This window comes from Dermacentor variabilis, chromosome 9 (genome assembly GCF_050947875.1).
Source record: "Dermacentor variabilis isolate Ectoservices chromosome 9, ASM5094787v1, whole genome shotgun sequence".
NCBI lineage: Eukaryota > Metazoa > Arthropoda > Arachnida > Ixodida > Ixodidae > Dermacentor > Dermacentor variabilis.
In genome coordinates this window covers 115,588,791-115,603,419 of record NC_134576.1, presented here as the reverse complement: position 1 = coordinate 115,603,419, position 14,629 = coordinate 115,588,791, and the positions used below count along the sequence as shown (strand labels likewise).

At 49.8% G+C, this 14,629-nt stretch overlaps 2 protein-coding genes across 5 annotated transcripts in view; one reads left to right on the top strand and one right to left on the bottom strand.

Annotated features, from left to right (window-relative positions):
- Positions 1-604: 604 nt before the first annotated feature.
- On the bottom strand, positions 605-12,885 carry LOC142557330 (uncharacterized). Of its 3 annotated transcripts, none has more exons than XM_075669089.1 (4): positions 12,536-12,885; positions 12,097-12,463; positions 10,165-10,591; positions 605-2,429 (listed from the first exon to the last, which is right to left on the bottom strand). In XM_075669089.1, the coding sequence occupies exons 2-4, from the start codon at positions 12,158-12,160 to the stop codon at positions 2,246-2,248; spliced, it is 675 nt and encodes a 224-aa protein (XP_075525204.1). In that variant the 5' UTR covers positions 12,161-12,463; positions 12,536-12,885; the 3' UTR covers positions 605-2,245. The 3 variants fall into 3 exon arrangements, with proteins under 3 accessions (XP_075525204.1, XP_075525206.1, XP_075525203.1); XM_075669091.1 differs by having other exon boundaries at positions 12,097-12,437; XM_075669088.1 differs by lacking the exons at positions 12,097-12,463; positions 12,536-12,885 and having other exon boundaries at positions 10,165-10,857.
- Positions 12,886-13,274: 389 nt separating this feature from the next.
- Positions 13,275-14,629, top strand: part of Taf2 (TATA-box binding protein associated factor 2) — a 66,604-nt gene continuing 65,249 nt past the window's right edge. The window contains exons 1-4 of one of the 2 annotated variants that reach the window (XM_075669087.1): positions 13,275-13,472; positions 13,611-13,665; positions 13,993-14,065; positions 14,409-14,499. In XM_075669087.1, the coding sequence (XP_075525202.1) occupies positions 13,411-13,472; positions 13,611-13,665; positions 13,993-14,065; positions 14,409-14,499 (281 nt within the window). In that variant the 5' untranslated portion in view covers positions 13,275-13,410. The remainder of the gene's footprint in view (positions 13,473-13,610; positions 13,666-13,992; positions 14,066-14,408; positions 14,500-14,629) is intronic. The other variant, XM_075669086.1, reaches the window with a different exon arrangement.

The following is a 14,629-nucleotide window of genomic DNA, read 5'->3' as shown; positions in this document are numbered from 1 at the left end:
ACTGCTTCTGAAAGCTGGCTTTGTCGCATCAACAGAATCTGCGCGGAGAAGCCCAACTTTGCAATTTCTATCATTTCACAGGCGCCATGAGAAGGAACAGACTGGCGCTTGATGTTATCAAGCGGTCTTCTTGCCCAGAACTAAGACCAGGCTTTTTCAGCTTTGACCGTCTGGCAAGAAGAATACGGAGAAGAGTATGATAAACTTAAAGGTTCTGGCGCATACCCACAAATGAGAATTGGCCAGGAATTGGGAACCCAGGTGAAGTACAAAGCGTCACTGTGGTATTTGATCCGTTCCCGGTCATTCGCGTATATGCGGCTGCAGGCGCCTCTTAACAGAAAGTGTTTAACCCAATGTGGTTGCGTAGTGGACATAGGGTGTTGCGCTGCTAAGCACGAGGTCGCGGGATCAAATCCGGACCGCAGCGGCCGCATTTCGATGGATAGCGGAATGCAGCTCTTCTACCGTGATTTTAGTGCACGTTAAGGAACCCCAGGTGGGCTAAATTAATCCGAAGTACCCTTCCCCCCCCCCCAACTACGGCGTGCTTCGCAATCAGATCATGGCTTTGAAACGTAAGACCCCACAATTGTTCTTTTTTTTTCAAAATGTTTAATAAACACACGCAAGGCACACAACTTTCAAACTTCACTGCAACCCCTCACCAACAAACATGGCTCTCCGCTATCTGTACAAAGTGGTTACGCGGTTGTGCGACGACACACTGTCGAAAATACTGGAAGAATGGTTTCGTTCACGGCAACAAACTGAAAGCAGTTTGCAGGAAAGCCGTTCCTTGGAATCCACCCCTGCACTTCGCCAAAGTTGCTGTTCTCAGTGCGATCACGAAGGCCACGTCTTAGAATTTGCTGCAAACTGACCAAAACAAAACTTGTCACCTTCTACTGTCTGCATTCCAATAAATAGTATTGTGCAGTTTTTGACAGCAACTTTAGAAAAATCACTTGTTTCTGCAAGGGCAGAGAAAAACCGCAGCGGCTCTAGAGTGGTTATCTCTTGTCAGCCAACGCTGTTTTTCGGTGCAGTGGTTGCAGGGCTTGGCACACGCTAGGCACAAATGTCCAAAGTTCGCAGCAAATTTGAGTTCTCAAAGTTCAAGCTTCCTGCGTTCCAGGAAGTGACGACACACGTCTAGCTAGAGTGCACTGCCGTAAGAGCGGAAGAGAAAGACGTCGAACGTTTGCGACGCACTGAAGTCATTCTCGTCACCAGCAGCAGTCTCACGCTGCAGTAATGGTAGAGCATTGGTCGCAGCAAGTTGTGCTCGGGCTTCACGTCTCAATTAAAGTACACCCTATAAGCGTTTTCCACCCACGGCCTCGACATACGCGTTTCACAAGACAGCACTATACAGACTCTTGATTAAAAGAAAAAAGAAAGCAACGGTCCGGAAAAAACAAGCGGTGGAGAAAATTAATCGCGATCATGAGGCTGTGAAATCAAGAGACATAGCAGCGTTTGTCACATTAAACCCCGATTTCCGCAGTGTTCAACAGACGCGGGACACACGAAGCTCAAAAGTGACAGCAAGTCTATCTGTCCCAAGAAATCCAACTCATTGTGCATTGTGCAGACAATGTGATTGCGTCTCTAGACAACTTGTGTGCATCGCAAGAGGTATAGAGCAGGTGAGCGAGGCAGTAGTAAAAAAAAAATCCCATCACCACGAAGATTGATTGGCCGACTGATTTTTCTCACAGTCAGCCAAACTGCTTTTCGTGGTGACGGTTGTCGTAGCGACGTCGACGATTCACGACACTGACAAAAAGCCTACCTAGAAGCCCACGCACTCTCCATTCCGCACACAGTGCGCTGTTGTCCCTTGTGTCACAAGGGACCCTATTAACACAAGAAATACGGCGAGCTTGAACATGACAGAGAAGAAGCACCAACGTGAAGACCACGTTCCTCACGGTCAACCACGTAGGTGCTGTTCAAAGTTACTTTTGGCGTAGCTGCGTAGGCGAGCCACGAGATACGAGCACCTTCTAGAATCCGCGTGCACCGCATTCTCGTTGGGTGCTCGACCGGCTTCATCCAACGGTACGTCCCGCGTACCGACCAGGAAAGCGACCACTTCGCGAAAATCGCGTGCACCACGGTTAAGCAAACGAACGTGCCCAGGTGGCGCTAGCAGCTGTGGGCGCGCGCCGCACATTGGAGTCCAGTGTAACTGAGCGGCACTCATTGGGACGGGAGTGCGCATGCTCCCCAGGGCCGGTCACTTCGGTTCCTGCTCGGTCCGCTGGTTGCAGCGGGCGACCAGGCGGTGCCTGCTGAGGGAGCTGCTGGTCGAGAAGGCCTTGCCGCAGCCGGTACACTTGAAGGGCCGCTCGCCGGTGTGCGTTCTCTGGTGGCCCACCAGGTGCGTCTTCTGGGTGAACGTGGCCTGGCACTCGTCGCACCTGCACTCGGGGCGTCGAAGAGACCGGCAATACAGAAGCCTTACAAGTCTACGCATTGTGAGGAGGTGTGCGGCTAGTGCTGCGACAGACTGTTAACGCTGCCGTTTTCCATCTGCAAATATATATAACCACAAAATGAGCGGCACTGCAGTTCATCCGTATGCACGAAAACGGCTCCACGGATGCGGTTGGTGTTTAAAAAAAAATTATGGGGTTTCACGTGCCAAAACCACTTTCTGATTATGAGGCACGCCGTAGTGGAGGACTCCGGAAATTTCGACCACCTGGGTTTCTTTAACGTGCACCTAAATCTAAGTACACGGGTGTTTTCGCATTTTGCCTCCATCAAAATGCGGCCGCCGAGCGTTTGGTATTTGGCGGCCATGTTAATTTGTAACTGCCCAAGACTGTGGCTCCCATTAATCAAAAAATGAAGTCGTCTATATTTGAATGTTCCTCTACCGATACTTTCCCCTGACTTGATATTTTTACCTATTTTTGATCGCTAATGACATCCCCTTTGAATGGCGGTGGCGACAAATAGTCACCTATGAGCTACTTACGTACTTCCATATCGTAAGCTAGCGTTCTGCCTATTATCTGCTTTGTCTCGCAAAGTTACCTGCGCCTGTGACAATACCCCCTCCATCTCTCCCTCTGCTTTACTTTTTTTTTTCGCCAATACTCTAATATCCTCTTGTTTGTCTCTATCACTGACCAGCTAACGTGCCCACCAAATTCGAACCCCGGCGTTCCTGGAAGAAGGACGTTCCCCACGGTTGTGGCCTCGTCGTCTCCAGACATTTTTCTGCAACGGATACAAATATCACCCTCTTGCTAACCCCCTTGCAATGAATGGATGGATGTTATGAGCGTCCGCTTTGGAACGGGGCGGCGGGTTGCGCCCCCAAGCTCTTGCTTTTGTACTGCCTAATGTCCTACCTAGGTAAAAGAAAAAAGAAAAAGAACGCACGATGAATTCTCATAACCAATCTTCCTGACCACTGCAAGAAAGTGGGTGACAGCTACCTTTCCACTGAAGTGGTCACAGTTTCAATGGAGCTCCTTGGTGGGTCCTCAAAGAAAATTCTGCCACCAAGCGACATCATCGTCTATATCTGAATGCATAGGAATGAATCATGTGTACGAGGAACGTTCCGAAGGTAAGTTTCGTCATTTTTTTAGTGTTAAAAAGAAGCTGGGGGGTGCACCAGGTGAAACAAACAAATGCCGCAAGAATCCACCTCCGTTGCTGGGTTAACGACGGAAGGAGCGTAGCGCCGAAGAAGAGAGAGTAACAACAGACCGGCGTGCCGGAGGTCGTTTACAAATCACGATGGCAGACAGACGCGTGCTGACAACGTGGTCGCCAGCGGAAACGCTTGCTGTTATACGGTATGAATGGACCCGTGGGGCTATAGTGTGTGCGCCTACAGATCGTGTGCGGTGAAGAGGTCCTGTCTCAGGCCTTGCATCGCAGGGTATACACCGAGTTTTACCAGAGTGGTTTCTTTAAACTGATTGCACGTACGCTACGACAAATGTCTCAATGTCGGTGGCGACTATGTGGAGAAATAGTGTAAGGTACGTGTATGGTTCATGATGTCATGGCTTTTTTTTTTTTACAATAATGTTTCCGTGTGAAAATAAATGAGGGAACTTACTTTCGGAACGGCCCTCGCAGTACAATGTAGGACTCTCCTATAGAAGCGTTTCTGCAGCGCCCTGTGCTTGCCAGTCAATTAACGAGGCTGCGCTCAGTAATCGGCGCTATCCAAGTTCGCGAAGTGATAAAAAAAAAACATGTTTGCGCCCACGAAGATGATCTGTGCGCAGTCAATTACATCGTCTATCTAGTCGGAATTTCGAAATATGCATCCAAAAGTAGACAAACAATTGTGGTCAGTCTCAGCGAAGCCTTGGGATTTAAGCACCGTAATAAGCATGTTACGAGTGAAGAAACAAACGTAAGCAAGATACGCTTTCAATACTGGGTTACACATAGGCTCACCAAGAGAATAACCAGAGCGATGTCGCCAGCATATACGTATACCGGCGCCTGACACTGAAGTGCCACCTCTATACCGGATGTTTCACGAAAATTGAAGCGAGTATTTTAAAAATGTGGTTAGCCGCAGCTGAATGAAACCAACGGTATAAAGTTTGCCGTCAAGTGGCGATTTTACAGCTTTTTCAATATTTTGCTCAATTAGTTAATTAACTGGTATCAATTATGACTTTTTTTTAGTATTCACTTTAAGGCCAAGTGCGTTTCGTTGCGTCGTAGAGGGGGTTCAGAAACGACCGATCCAATTTTTTTGTGGCAGCGTAGATGCTACGCGGCGATTTTTTTTTTTTCGGCGTTTAAAGAAAGCCCGCGAAATATGAAATAAAACCACGTGACTACGATCGTGCGCTATCGTATTGCAGCGCCCTCAACCGCGCTTCGCGCGAAAGAACCGTGCGCGGACCGCGTGGCAAAATGAGCGGCCGCGACTCTAGGCATCGGCTTCACAGTGCGCCAGCATCTCTGGCGGTGGCCACACGGAAATGAAGCGTCGTCGTCCCTGATAAGGGATATAATAATAATAATATTTGGGGTTTTACGTGCCAAAACTACTTTCTGATTATGAGGCACGCCGTAGTGGAGGACTCCGGAAATTTTGACCGCCTGGGGTTCTTTAACGTGCACCTAAATCTAAGCACACGGGTGTTTTCGCATTTCGCCCCCATCGAAATGCGGCCGCCGTGGCCGGGATTCGATCCCGCGACCTCGTGCTCAGCAGCCCAACACCATAGCCACTGAGCAACCACGGCGGGTTCTGATAAGCGATAGGCTCGACGCAGGGTCGAGGGCGCTGCAATACGATAGCGCACGAGCGCAGTCTCGTGGTTTTATCTCGTATTTCGCGGGCTTTCCTTAAACACCGGAAAACAAAAAAAAAAGGATCGCCATGCAGTATGTACTATCGCGAGCAATATGAGCACGTGGCAAATAGCCTCGAAACCGAGTTAGCTCGATACGCGGGTGGCGCTGTCGAAAACAGAGGGCAAAAGGGGGGGGGGGGGGGCGCTCTTCCGCTAACTGTTTGCACTCCCGCCTCGCCAGCGTTGCTACGGGACGGCAACCGTATGCGTTTCACGGGCCGCTAGCGATGATAAGGCGGTTATCGCATGCAGAGCGGGGTAATGTGATGCTTATAGTTCTGCGCAAAGCATCTCTCTCTCTCTCTCTCTCTCTCTCTCTCTCTCTCTCTCTCTCTCTCTCTCTCTCTCTCTCTCTCTGACACGCACGGAACGTGTCGCAGTGATACCGGCTTGATACTAAAGCATCTGTAATAGCGTTCACGTGCAGGAAAAAGCAGCATTTATACATATTCTGCTGTATCCTGGTTCTCGCGAACGGAGAGAAGTTGCCCGAGGCTGGAAAGTTGTTATTGGGCGCTTACGACATGGTAACAAGCCTTGAATGCCCATTAAATAAAGTACCCCATTATATCAGCGTTGCCTTGCCCTTGCGCGTTTGGTGCTCTCATGGCTCCGCCGGCTTGAATGACGGCTTCCGTTCTTTCTGGCAGAGACACGCGTAGAGAGCCTCGACGAAGGCTGTGTCACTAAGACGTTTCCACTCTTCTTGTATAGCTTCCCACACTTCATCAGCGGTCCCCAAGTCCAAAGAGAGAGCGCAATGTTTAGCTTTCATGCGTTCCAAAACATGCTCCCTTATGCTCATATCTGCACCCTTCGCGCACCACTCAAGGCGCATTACCCCTCGTTCATCTAGAAGACGTGTCACGACCTTTGCTGTAAGCACAGGAGACAAGTCCTGTTGGAATAGATAGTACCCATCGGAGTGTGGACCATTCAATGCATATGGGATCAACTCGTGTTCCAGTAATGCGCAATATACGCAGCTCTCGTAAATCTCCCACAGATTATTTAAAGGGAACTTAGGGCGGTAGCAGGGCATAGCCGCCCACACGTTTACTGACGTGCGTCCGCTTGCGGCCAGCTCTTGATGTTCTGCGGACACGAACGCGTGTTCTCCACGCGCCACAACTCTTTTTCTGCTGGTGCCAGCGGCTCGAGAAAGTAGATTCGTCGGGGAAGATGACATACTTCCAATGCGCAACTCTCCAGCTGCGATGATCGACAGCGAACTTCAGGCAAGCAGTTTTGTTGGCAGCTGTGAGAAGGGGTTTCTGAGCGGCGACGCAACTTAGGAGTGCGGCTTCCCTTAACCTTCGCCACACCGTGCTGTCGCTTACATTTGCCAGGTCGAGAGTGCTGCGCACGTCTTTCGCATTCTGGAATGGCTTCTCACTGACTGCACAACAATTTGTAGGTCTTGGTCTATCGACATGGCGCGTGGTGGCCTCTTGCGTCCTTCATCTCGGCATGGTTGGACTATCCTGCTGGCGGTCTTCGACTGGCAGCCTGTCAAGGCGGCAGTGTTGCGCTGCGTGTAACTTTGACAATGCGACGATTTCTTCCTGCTTTTTCAAAGCCACTCGCGACATCGTTAGGCGCTGAATCACAGATGACTGCTATACACTGTAAAATAATTTACACCCTTAAAAGTGAAAAGGGCGTAAATGTGTTTATAACTTGCACCCTTAGGGTGTGAATAATATAACATACACCCTAAGGATGGGAGTTATAGACATATTTACACCATTTCTCACTTTTAAGGGGGTAAATTATTTTACAGTGTAGGCACGGACAGCCGTGGTCTAATTTATAAGCATATTCCGCGAAAAATAAAGCAGGCGTATCAATGCTCAGCCGACACCATCTTGATATAAAACAATCTTGTGTATCACGGCAGGCTACGTCACGGCCGATCTCTCAGTAGTTAAGCAGCCTGATGGGTCATTGGCTGTGGCTGCACGCGCTGACATGAACTCGTATAACCAGGCCTATTCGATTCAGCCAAGTTTCTCTGCACCTTCTGCACCTATTCACGGTGCACTGCACCTAGACCCTCGATTCCTCAAGGTGCAGCAGTGCACCCTGCACACCCGTGCTCGATTGAACGGGGTGCAAGGCAAAGGTGCCGCTGCGGTGCAGTGCACCCTTCAACCTTGCAGTGAGTGGGTGCAGCCCGGCACACCATAACTGGCACCCCTCGCACCTTTTCGTTTGTGGTGCCGTGCACCTTTTTCTGAATCGAACAAACCTATCGCTAGCGGCCGGTGACAATCAGCTGCCGTTTCGTATAGCAACGCTATATAGCGAAGTGGGAGTGTAAACGGTAAGCGGAACAGCGGCGCCCTTTCCACTTTTGTTTCCGACAGCGGGCGCTGCGCATTGCCCCACGTCGGGTTCGAGGCTAGCCACGCGTTCCCGCTCGCAATGCTCCCGAGAGTAGAGAGGTTTAGCTTAGGGGACGCAAGCGGCTTGCGTACGCTAGAACTAGGGGCACGGTACTGCGCATGCGCAGAACCCTACGTCCGGGTCTGCGCATGCGCCGTACCGTCGCCCCTATAGTCCTTGCGTACGCAAGCCGCTTGCGTCCCCTAAGCTAAAAATTGGCAGTGGATTAGCTCGGCTATGCCAGGCTATACGTAGCGAAAGCTACGGCATAGCATGGTTAGGTTGCAAGTCCAGGTTAGTTTGGTTGTCTAGCTATGTTACGGCGTTTAGCCAGTCGTTCGACGCGCTGTTCGTCTGCTTCCTGGGCGATTCGTTTCCCCTTCATCTCGTTCCGATGTCGATTCCAGGCCTCCTCCTGCTTATCAGAATTGTCGCTGTCCATACTGCCGCCTCAACTGTGGTTGCGGCGCACGCGAGCTCTTCTTTTCAATCCTCCGACATGTTATCAGGCATGCGACGCAGCTGGCGAAGCCAGCGGAGGCGAGCGCAACGACGAGGAGCGCGGTGTGACGTCAACGGCGGCGGCGGAAAGGCGCGGCGCTGCGCAACGGCGGAACACCTGTGGCTCAGTGCTACTAGTGGCACATGCGCACCAATGACTAGGGAGCGAGAGAGAGAGAAATATCCGCGGCGAGGCGCGCGTTGTGACGTCATGTGCCTCCTCGAAGCACCGCCACGGCGACATCGCAAGTTCGCGGCCAGTAAAGCTTTCGCTTTAAACCTCTCTAAGAACGTCGTGACAAAAAGTTGGATCGGTCGTTTCTGAACCCCCTCTACAACGCAACGAAAAGCACTTGGCCCTAAAGTGAATATTAAAGAGTTTGCATAATTCGTCTTAATTAATTAACTAATTAGGTGTGATATAAAAACATACTCTAAGAAGCGCCACATGACGACAAACCATATATACCGTTGGTTTCATTCGGCTGCGGTTAACCACTTCTTTTTTTTTTTAAGTCGTTGGTTCAAGTGAAACACCTTGCATATGGTTACCATCTTCATAGTGTCGTGTGTATACAAATATACGAGCAGAGCAGTACACCACTATCATCGCTACCACCACGTCGATCAGTCGTCAAGCGAGCAACAGCTAGGCACAAACGCATGTGCACTGGTGCGCAGCGTCAAATTCCTCCATCTTGGAGTTTTAAGCCAATAGAGAGGACGATCGACGTAGCATCCCTGTGAGCCAATCAGGACTAGAGCTGACGAAAAGACGAATTTGACAGTAAGGCGCAATTCGCTAAAGTTATCCGAGCGATTCAACGAAAAAAATGAGAGAGAGAGAGAGAGAGAGGGTAAAAAACACGACGCAAGATACACTTTTAAGACCTGCAGTGTTCGGTCGGCAGATCTCCGACGACCGAGCACTCGGATGTCTTATAATTGCATCTCGCACTGCGTTTGCTGTTAATATTGTTGTTAAAAAGCTTGGGTAACGTTATCTGCACTCTTAGACAAAAGGTACACCCTTTGGGGTGTATATCTGCCACGCAACAGTAGTCGTCGTCTGCATGCCTCGCTTGCGTTTCCTTTCTTGAAAACGCCGCGCCCGCTACTTTCCGATCGGGAATGCTATGTCATGGTGATAACGCGCATGCCGTTCGTTACTGGGAAGTATCGGGCTCGCAGCGTTAAAGAAAGGAAATGCGGGCAAGACAGACGACGTTTATCGTTTTGTGGCAAGATACGACCCAAAGGGTGTAAATTTGTTTTACACTCTTAAAACGGTCGCACCCTTTGGGGTGTGTATTTGTCCCACAACGATAATCGTCATCTGCCTTGCTGGCGTTTCCTTTCTTGAAAACTCGGCTCTGGCTACTTTCCTGTCGAGAATGCTGCGTCACACTGATAACGCGCATGCCGTTCGTGACTGGGAAGTACCGGGCTCGCAACGTTAAAGAAAGGAAACGCGGGCAAGACAGATGACGATTATCGTTGTGGGACAAGATACGCCCCAAAGGGTGTAAATTTTTCTAAGAGTGTAGAGCGTGGCACACGATACACTTTTAAAGAAATTTACGCCCTTTGGGTCGTATACCTTGCCACACAACGATAATCGTCATCCGCCTTGTCTGCATTTCCCATTTCCTTGCTTTAACACTGCAAGCCCGATACTTCCAATTCACGAACGGTATGCGCGTTATCAGCATGACGGAGCATTCTCGACAGACAATGTGCCGACTAGAAACCTAGAAGGCACCCGGCGCCGAGCCCACCATATTTCGGACTATATGGCTTATCCGTTTTGTTTCCACGTTGCGAGTTGAATCCCTCGGTTGCGAGACACGCGGTGGTATGCAACGTATGTACACAAGGATCGATCATGCATCACAGCGAGCTGCGACGTCGTGCGAACCTGTACGGTCTCTCTCCCGTGTGTATGCGTATGTGCTCGACCATGTGAGTCTTCTGGGTGAACCGGCGCTGGCAGATGGGACAGGCGTACGGTCGCTCGCCCGTGTGCGTGAGTCGGTGCTTGCTCAGGTGGCCCCGCTGCGAAAACTTGGCGCCGCAGAAGCTGCACTCGAAGCGATTGCCGCCGCCGCCGCCGTTGTTGCCAGAGGGGTGCCGCAGGCGCTGGTGCGCCGACAGGTCCTGGCGACGCTGGAACACCTCGCCGCATTGCTGGCAACGCAGGCGGTCGGGACCGCGGGCGGAGTGCTGCGCGGGGTTTTCGTGCGCGTCCGCCGCTTCCGCGTACGGCGGGAATTGGAACTCGGCCGGGCTGCTGGTCAGGAACTCGAGGGACTCGCTCGGCGTCAGGTGGTGGCATTCATACCCTGCTGTACCGACAATAGAGAGAGAGAGAGAGATATTGCGGCGCGATTGAATGCTCGTCTTTGTGGAAGCTGCGAAAGCTACACAAGAGGCGCCGAAAGATACACACGCACATGCATATACATACACACCAGCGTTTCCTTTACGACTCCCTGTGAAGTGCGCATTGATTTCAGTGAGATGCATCTGTTTCAACTCGCTGGACTGTGAGTGTGTGAATGTGCTAGATGAGTGTACGAGAAAGACGGGTGAGTGAGAGGGCGAGAGGAACATTTTCAATAGCGAGAGAGCTTTAGATCAGGGGACTGAAGCGGCTTGCGTACGCAAGAACTAGGGGCCACGGTACTGCGCATGCGCAGACACCTACGTCTGGGTCTGTGCATGCGCAGTAGCGTCGCCCCTAGTTCTTGCGTACGCAAGCCGCTCGCGTCCCTTGATCTAAAGCTCTCTAATGAATGCACGAGTGAGTGAGTGAGTGAGTGAGTGAGTGAGTGAGTGAGTGAGTGAGTGAGTGAGTGAGTGAGTGAGTGAGTGAGTGAGTGAGTGAGTGAGTGAGTGAGTGAGTGAGTATGGGCGAGGTCGTTCAGAAGTCGTTCCCAGTTCAGAAGTCGCGCACGTACAAAAACTTGAGCGAAAAGGTGAACGAATAAGCGGTTCAGGAAGTACGTGAGGAAGCGATCACTTCTGGTGGACTGCAGTAAAATACACAGAGCTCAGATTAGCTAATATAGTACCGCGTTAGTTTGCTCTCGAGCTACGCGTTATGTGGAGACGTCACGAGAATTACAACAGTTGCGACAATGTCATCAGCAGTGCAGTAGGCTCGTTAAAGTATGCATACAACTGTAACCCCTAACGGGCACTCAACAGGCAATGCACAATGTAATCATATGCCGCACAATCTAACAGTTTCAACACGCAAGTGAAAATTCCAGTCCATGGCAGGCATCAGAGGTTCACGAAAAACCAATCCCCATTCCAGGAAGGTCACGTCACGTGAAGTTGGTGGAGTGTTCCCCACAATCCACCGCACATCCGAGAATTTCTTATCGCCTGGAAGGTAAAACAAAAGTATATTGGTCCGTAAAAATTTTTGCTGAGAAATATTTATCAAAATATGTGTAGTATTTGAAAACATGTCTCACAGTCGCACCAACCATTGTACCAAACATCAGAATTAGGGCATACAGTCGAGCACCTCTACAACGAGTTTACCTGCATAACGAATAAATAATTCTGTTCGGTTGTCATGTGAGCTGTGCGGTCCGCGACCGTTACAACGAAGTGACCGGTATAAACAATGATTTCGGAGGCCCTAAGCACTTCGATATAAAGGCGTTTCACTGTAGACTGTAAAATTTCCTACTACGTTGAGCGGCCCTGCTAAACTTTGCGTTATAACGAGGCAGCGATTTCAAGCATAGCAGTGTTCCAAGCACGCAGCTCACTCAGCTTGATAAATCGCCGGAATAAGATGTGTCATAACCACACTATGCCTGGAAACACATACAAAGTCCGACGATGGAGTCCCAAACCCGCTTGACGCAATCTGCAACAAAAAACGTATATCGCATTAGTCTAGCACATACAACAAATACAAATCACAATGGGCAGATATGAAGGACAACAGACACAGCTCATCAGTGTCTTGTATAATATGACCGGAGGTCTCGTTTTGTAGGTCTCATACAAACACCACGTGGCCCGAGTTCACATCTTGCTGGTTCGAAGATACGCAAAACAGTTCGAAGGCGAAAGCTGCAAACGCAGTCATAATCCAAGTGCCGTGACTCTGAGGCATGGCCCGGGAATTCACAGGCCCCTTGTCCTTGCGATCCTGGCGCCCGGTCCCTGGGCGAAGCCGAAGTGCATTTGAGCTGCACAAAGCAGTATCTTTCCAGGTCTCTGCGTTTGTCTAGACTGTGAAAACGTTGAAAACGACGGCTTACCAATCGACGAGCTTCGTTTCGTGACGCTGCATTGAACCCAGGGTGAACGTTTCACCCAGCAAGAAGGTTCGAACGACGGGACAGAAGCAACGCCAGGAGCACGGCACAAGCACGCGCTTGGAAAAATGGTGTGACGACGTCACGCACACCACGTGGCGAAACGTCGTCTTCGAAAAGTGACAGCCTTCCCTCGAATACTGTCGCCAACGGCGGTCCTTTTTATTGTTTCAATGAGCGTTAGGTGCATCTAAATAAACCAGGGTATCTGTAAATGCCGCTGTGGTTTTTGAAGCTCTGTAATCTAAAAGTACGACGACCGGCTGTGTTTTTTTAAACTGCCCGCACGTTACAGCGTATGTTGTTCCGAACTATTCCGAGAAGCAAATAGATGTGGCAACGTACGCAACGTACAAGTCTTTTAAGCGCGCACGTTCTAGCTCGCGCCGATTCGCGAGATGATAGCGTGATTTGTACGACTGCTATCAAGGCTGCTATCTCGTAGTCGTGGGTGTTATTTATCGCCCGCTTTTGGATGTGTTGAGAATTCCGTTTATCCTTTCCGTATTGCCTGGACATTTAGTTATAAAACTTCTTGGGATGATGACTTACATGCATAGCTGCAAGGGCAATTGAACAGCTGTTTATTAAAGTCTTTATCGTAGAGATCCATGCATAGATGCAGGATTTACGCCGTCGTGCTCGACCTGTGCTGCCGTTCGGATCGATGTAAACATCACGCGTTTTTTCAATATGGCAGCGTTGTAGTTCAGTGCTTGCCGTGCTGAGCTGCAGCAATGTCATATTTTCTCATGTGTTTCAGCTGTTATTTCTCGTATCTATAAGTCATCAACGTTGCAGCGATTACCTGGGACAACATGACGCCTCCTAAAATGAAGAAACTTGAGAAACCTCACGAACATCAGCGACTGTACAAATTATAAGTATCTTGTTTATGTACAGCCGCCGTGTCACCGGCATTCAAAATCGCGGAAAGTTTTTGTTCCACTGCATGCCTGCGATCCGTGTGCGTTTTTACACATAAAATGACGCTTTTCTTTTTTTCTCCTCTGTTCACGTCCCACCAGGTGCTGTGCATCACGAGCATAAACTTCCAGCGTCAATCGCTAATCGTAAGCGAAACTTGACTTTGCTGTTTGTTGGCAACTTGTCTACTAACAGTTCTCTCATTGTGACGCGTTTTTTAGAAGCGACAGTTAACTGCAGGTTTTTTTTTTTGACGCTTCAAGTCTGTGTTGAGAGAGATCTTCCTGGTTGTTGCTAACCGGGGAAGTAGTTTCGGCCGCATCACTTTTGGCAAAGAGCCGCGATCGCAGTTTTAAATGGGCTGGATGGAAATCCATCGATTTGCAGCTTCATTTGCAATTTCAGTCGACAAGCGTGATGCGTGATGCCCGTCGATAGCAGTGCATACGTGGTTGTTTTTTCTGTGTTTTCAGGGTTTTGTTGAGTTGACCCTGTTCCCTACCAAGTCCGACCTGCGATGGATCAGGATCAACTGCAAACAGAGCCATATCCTTCGTTGTTGTGGCATCATGGAGGGCGGGTTACACTTTCCTGAAATTAAAACTACATTGGCGGAGAAAAATTATGCAGATCCAACGCGCGTGTATACATCGCCTCTGTACGCAGCTCAGAACTACCGTTCCCGCGTTCACACTGTACGGGTTTTGACCCAGTGTGCCACTTTCGTTTCAAATCCAGTTGTTCGGTTTTCCCTGTGGAAAGCGCTGTCTCTCATGCATGTCATATCCTGCGCTGTACAATAACGTAGTGGTGTTGATCGACAAATTGCGTTGAAGCTTGAAGTAAAAGCCGTGTTCTTCGCTGTTTGCCGGCCTTAGCTACGACACACGCGTCTATCGGATCCGCATCAACGACCAATTTGAATGTGCATTCCAGTACAATGACCCAACGTTGGATGTGTGCCCGGGAGAAAACAAAATGTACGTATATCACCATGCCTATATAACCTGCATGCCTGCCAGAGGAAAATGTAAATTGAATCAAGGAACATTACTAGTGTTGCCTTGATGTTCTCAGTGCATAAGTCGGCAGAAAAAGTGGACATTTACT

What these genes read in the sequence shown, in the direction of transcription:
- LOC142557330 (XM_075669088.1), bottom strand. Translation starts at nt 10,772, where the DNA reads ATGCATCTCACTGAAATCAATGCGCACTTCACAGGGAGTCGTAAAGGA. An exon ending in ACGGGAGAGAGACCGTACAG is followed by an intron (nt 2,430 to 10,164) that starts GTTCGCACGACG and finishes CCCCGAGTGCAG; the next exon opens with GTGCGACGAGTGCCAGGCCA.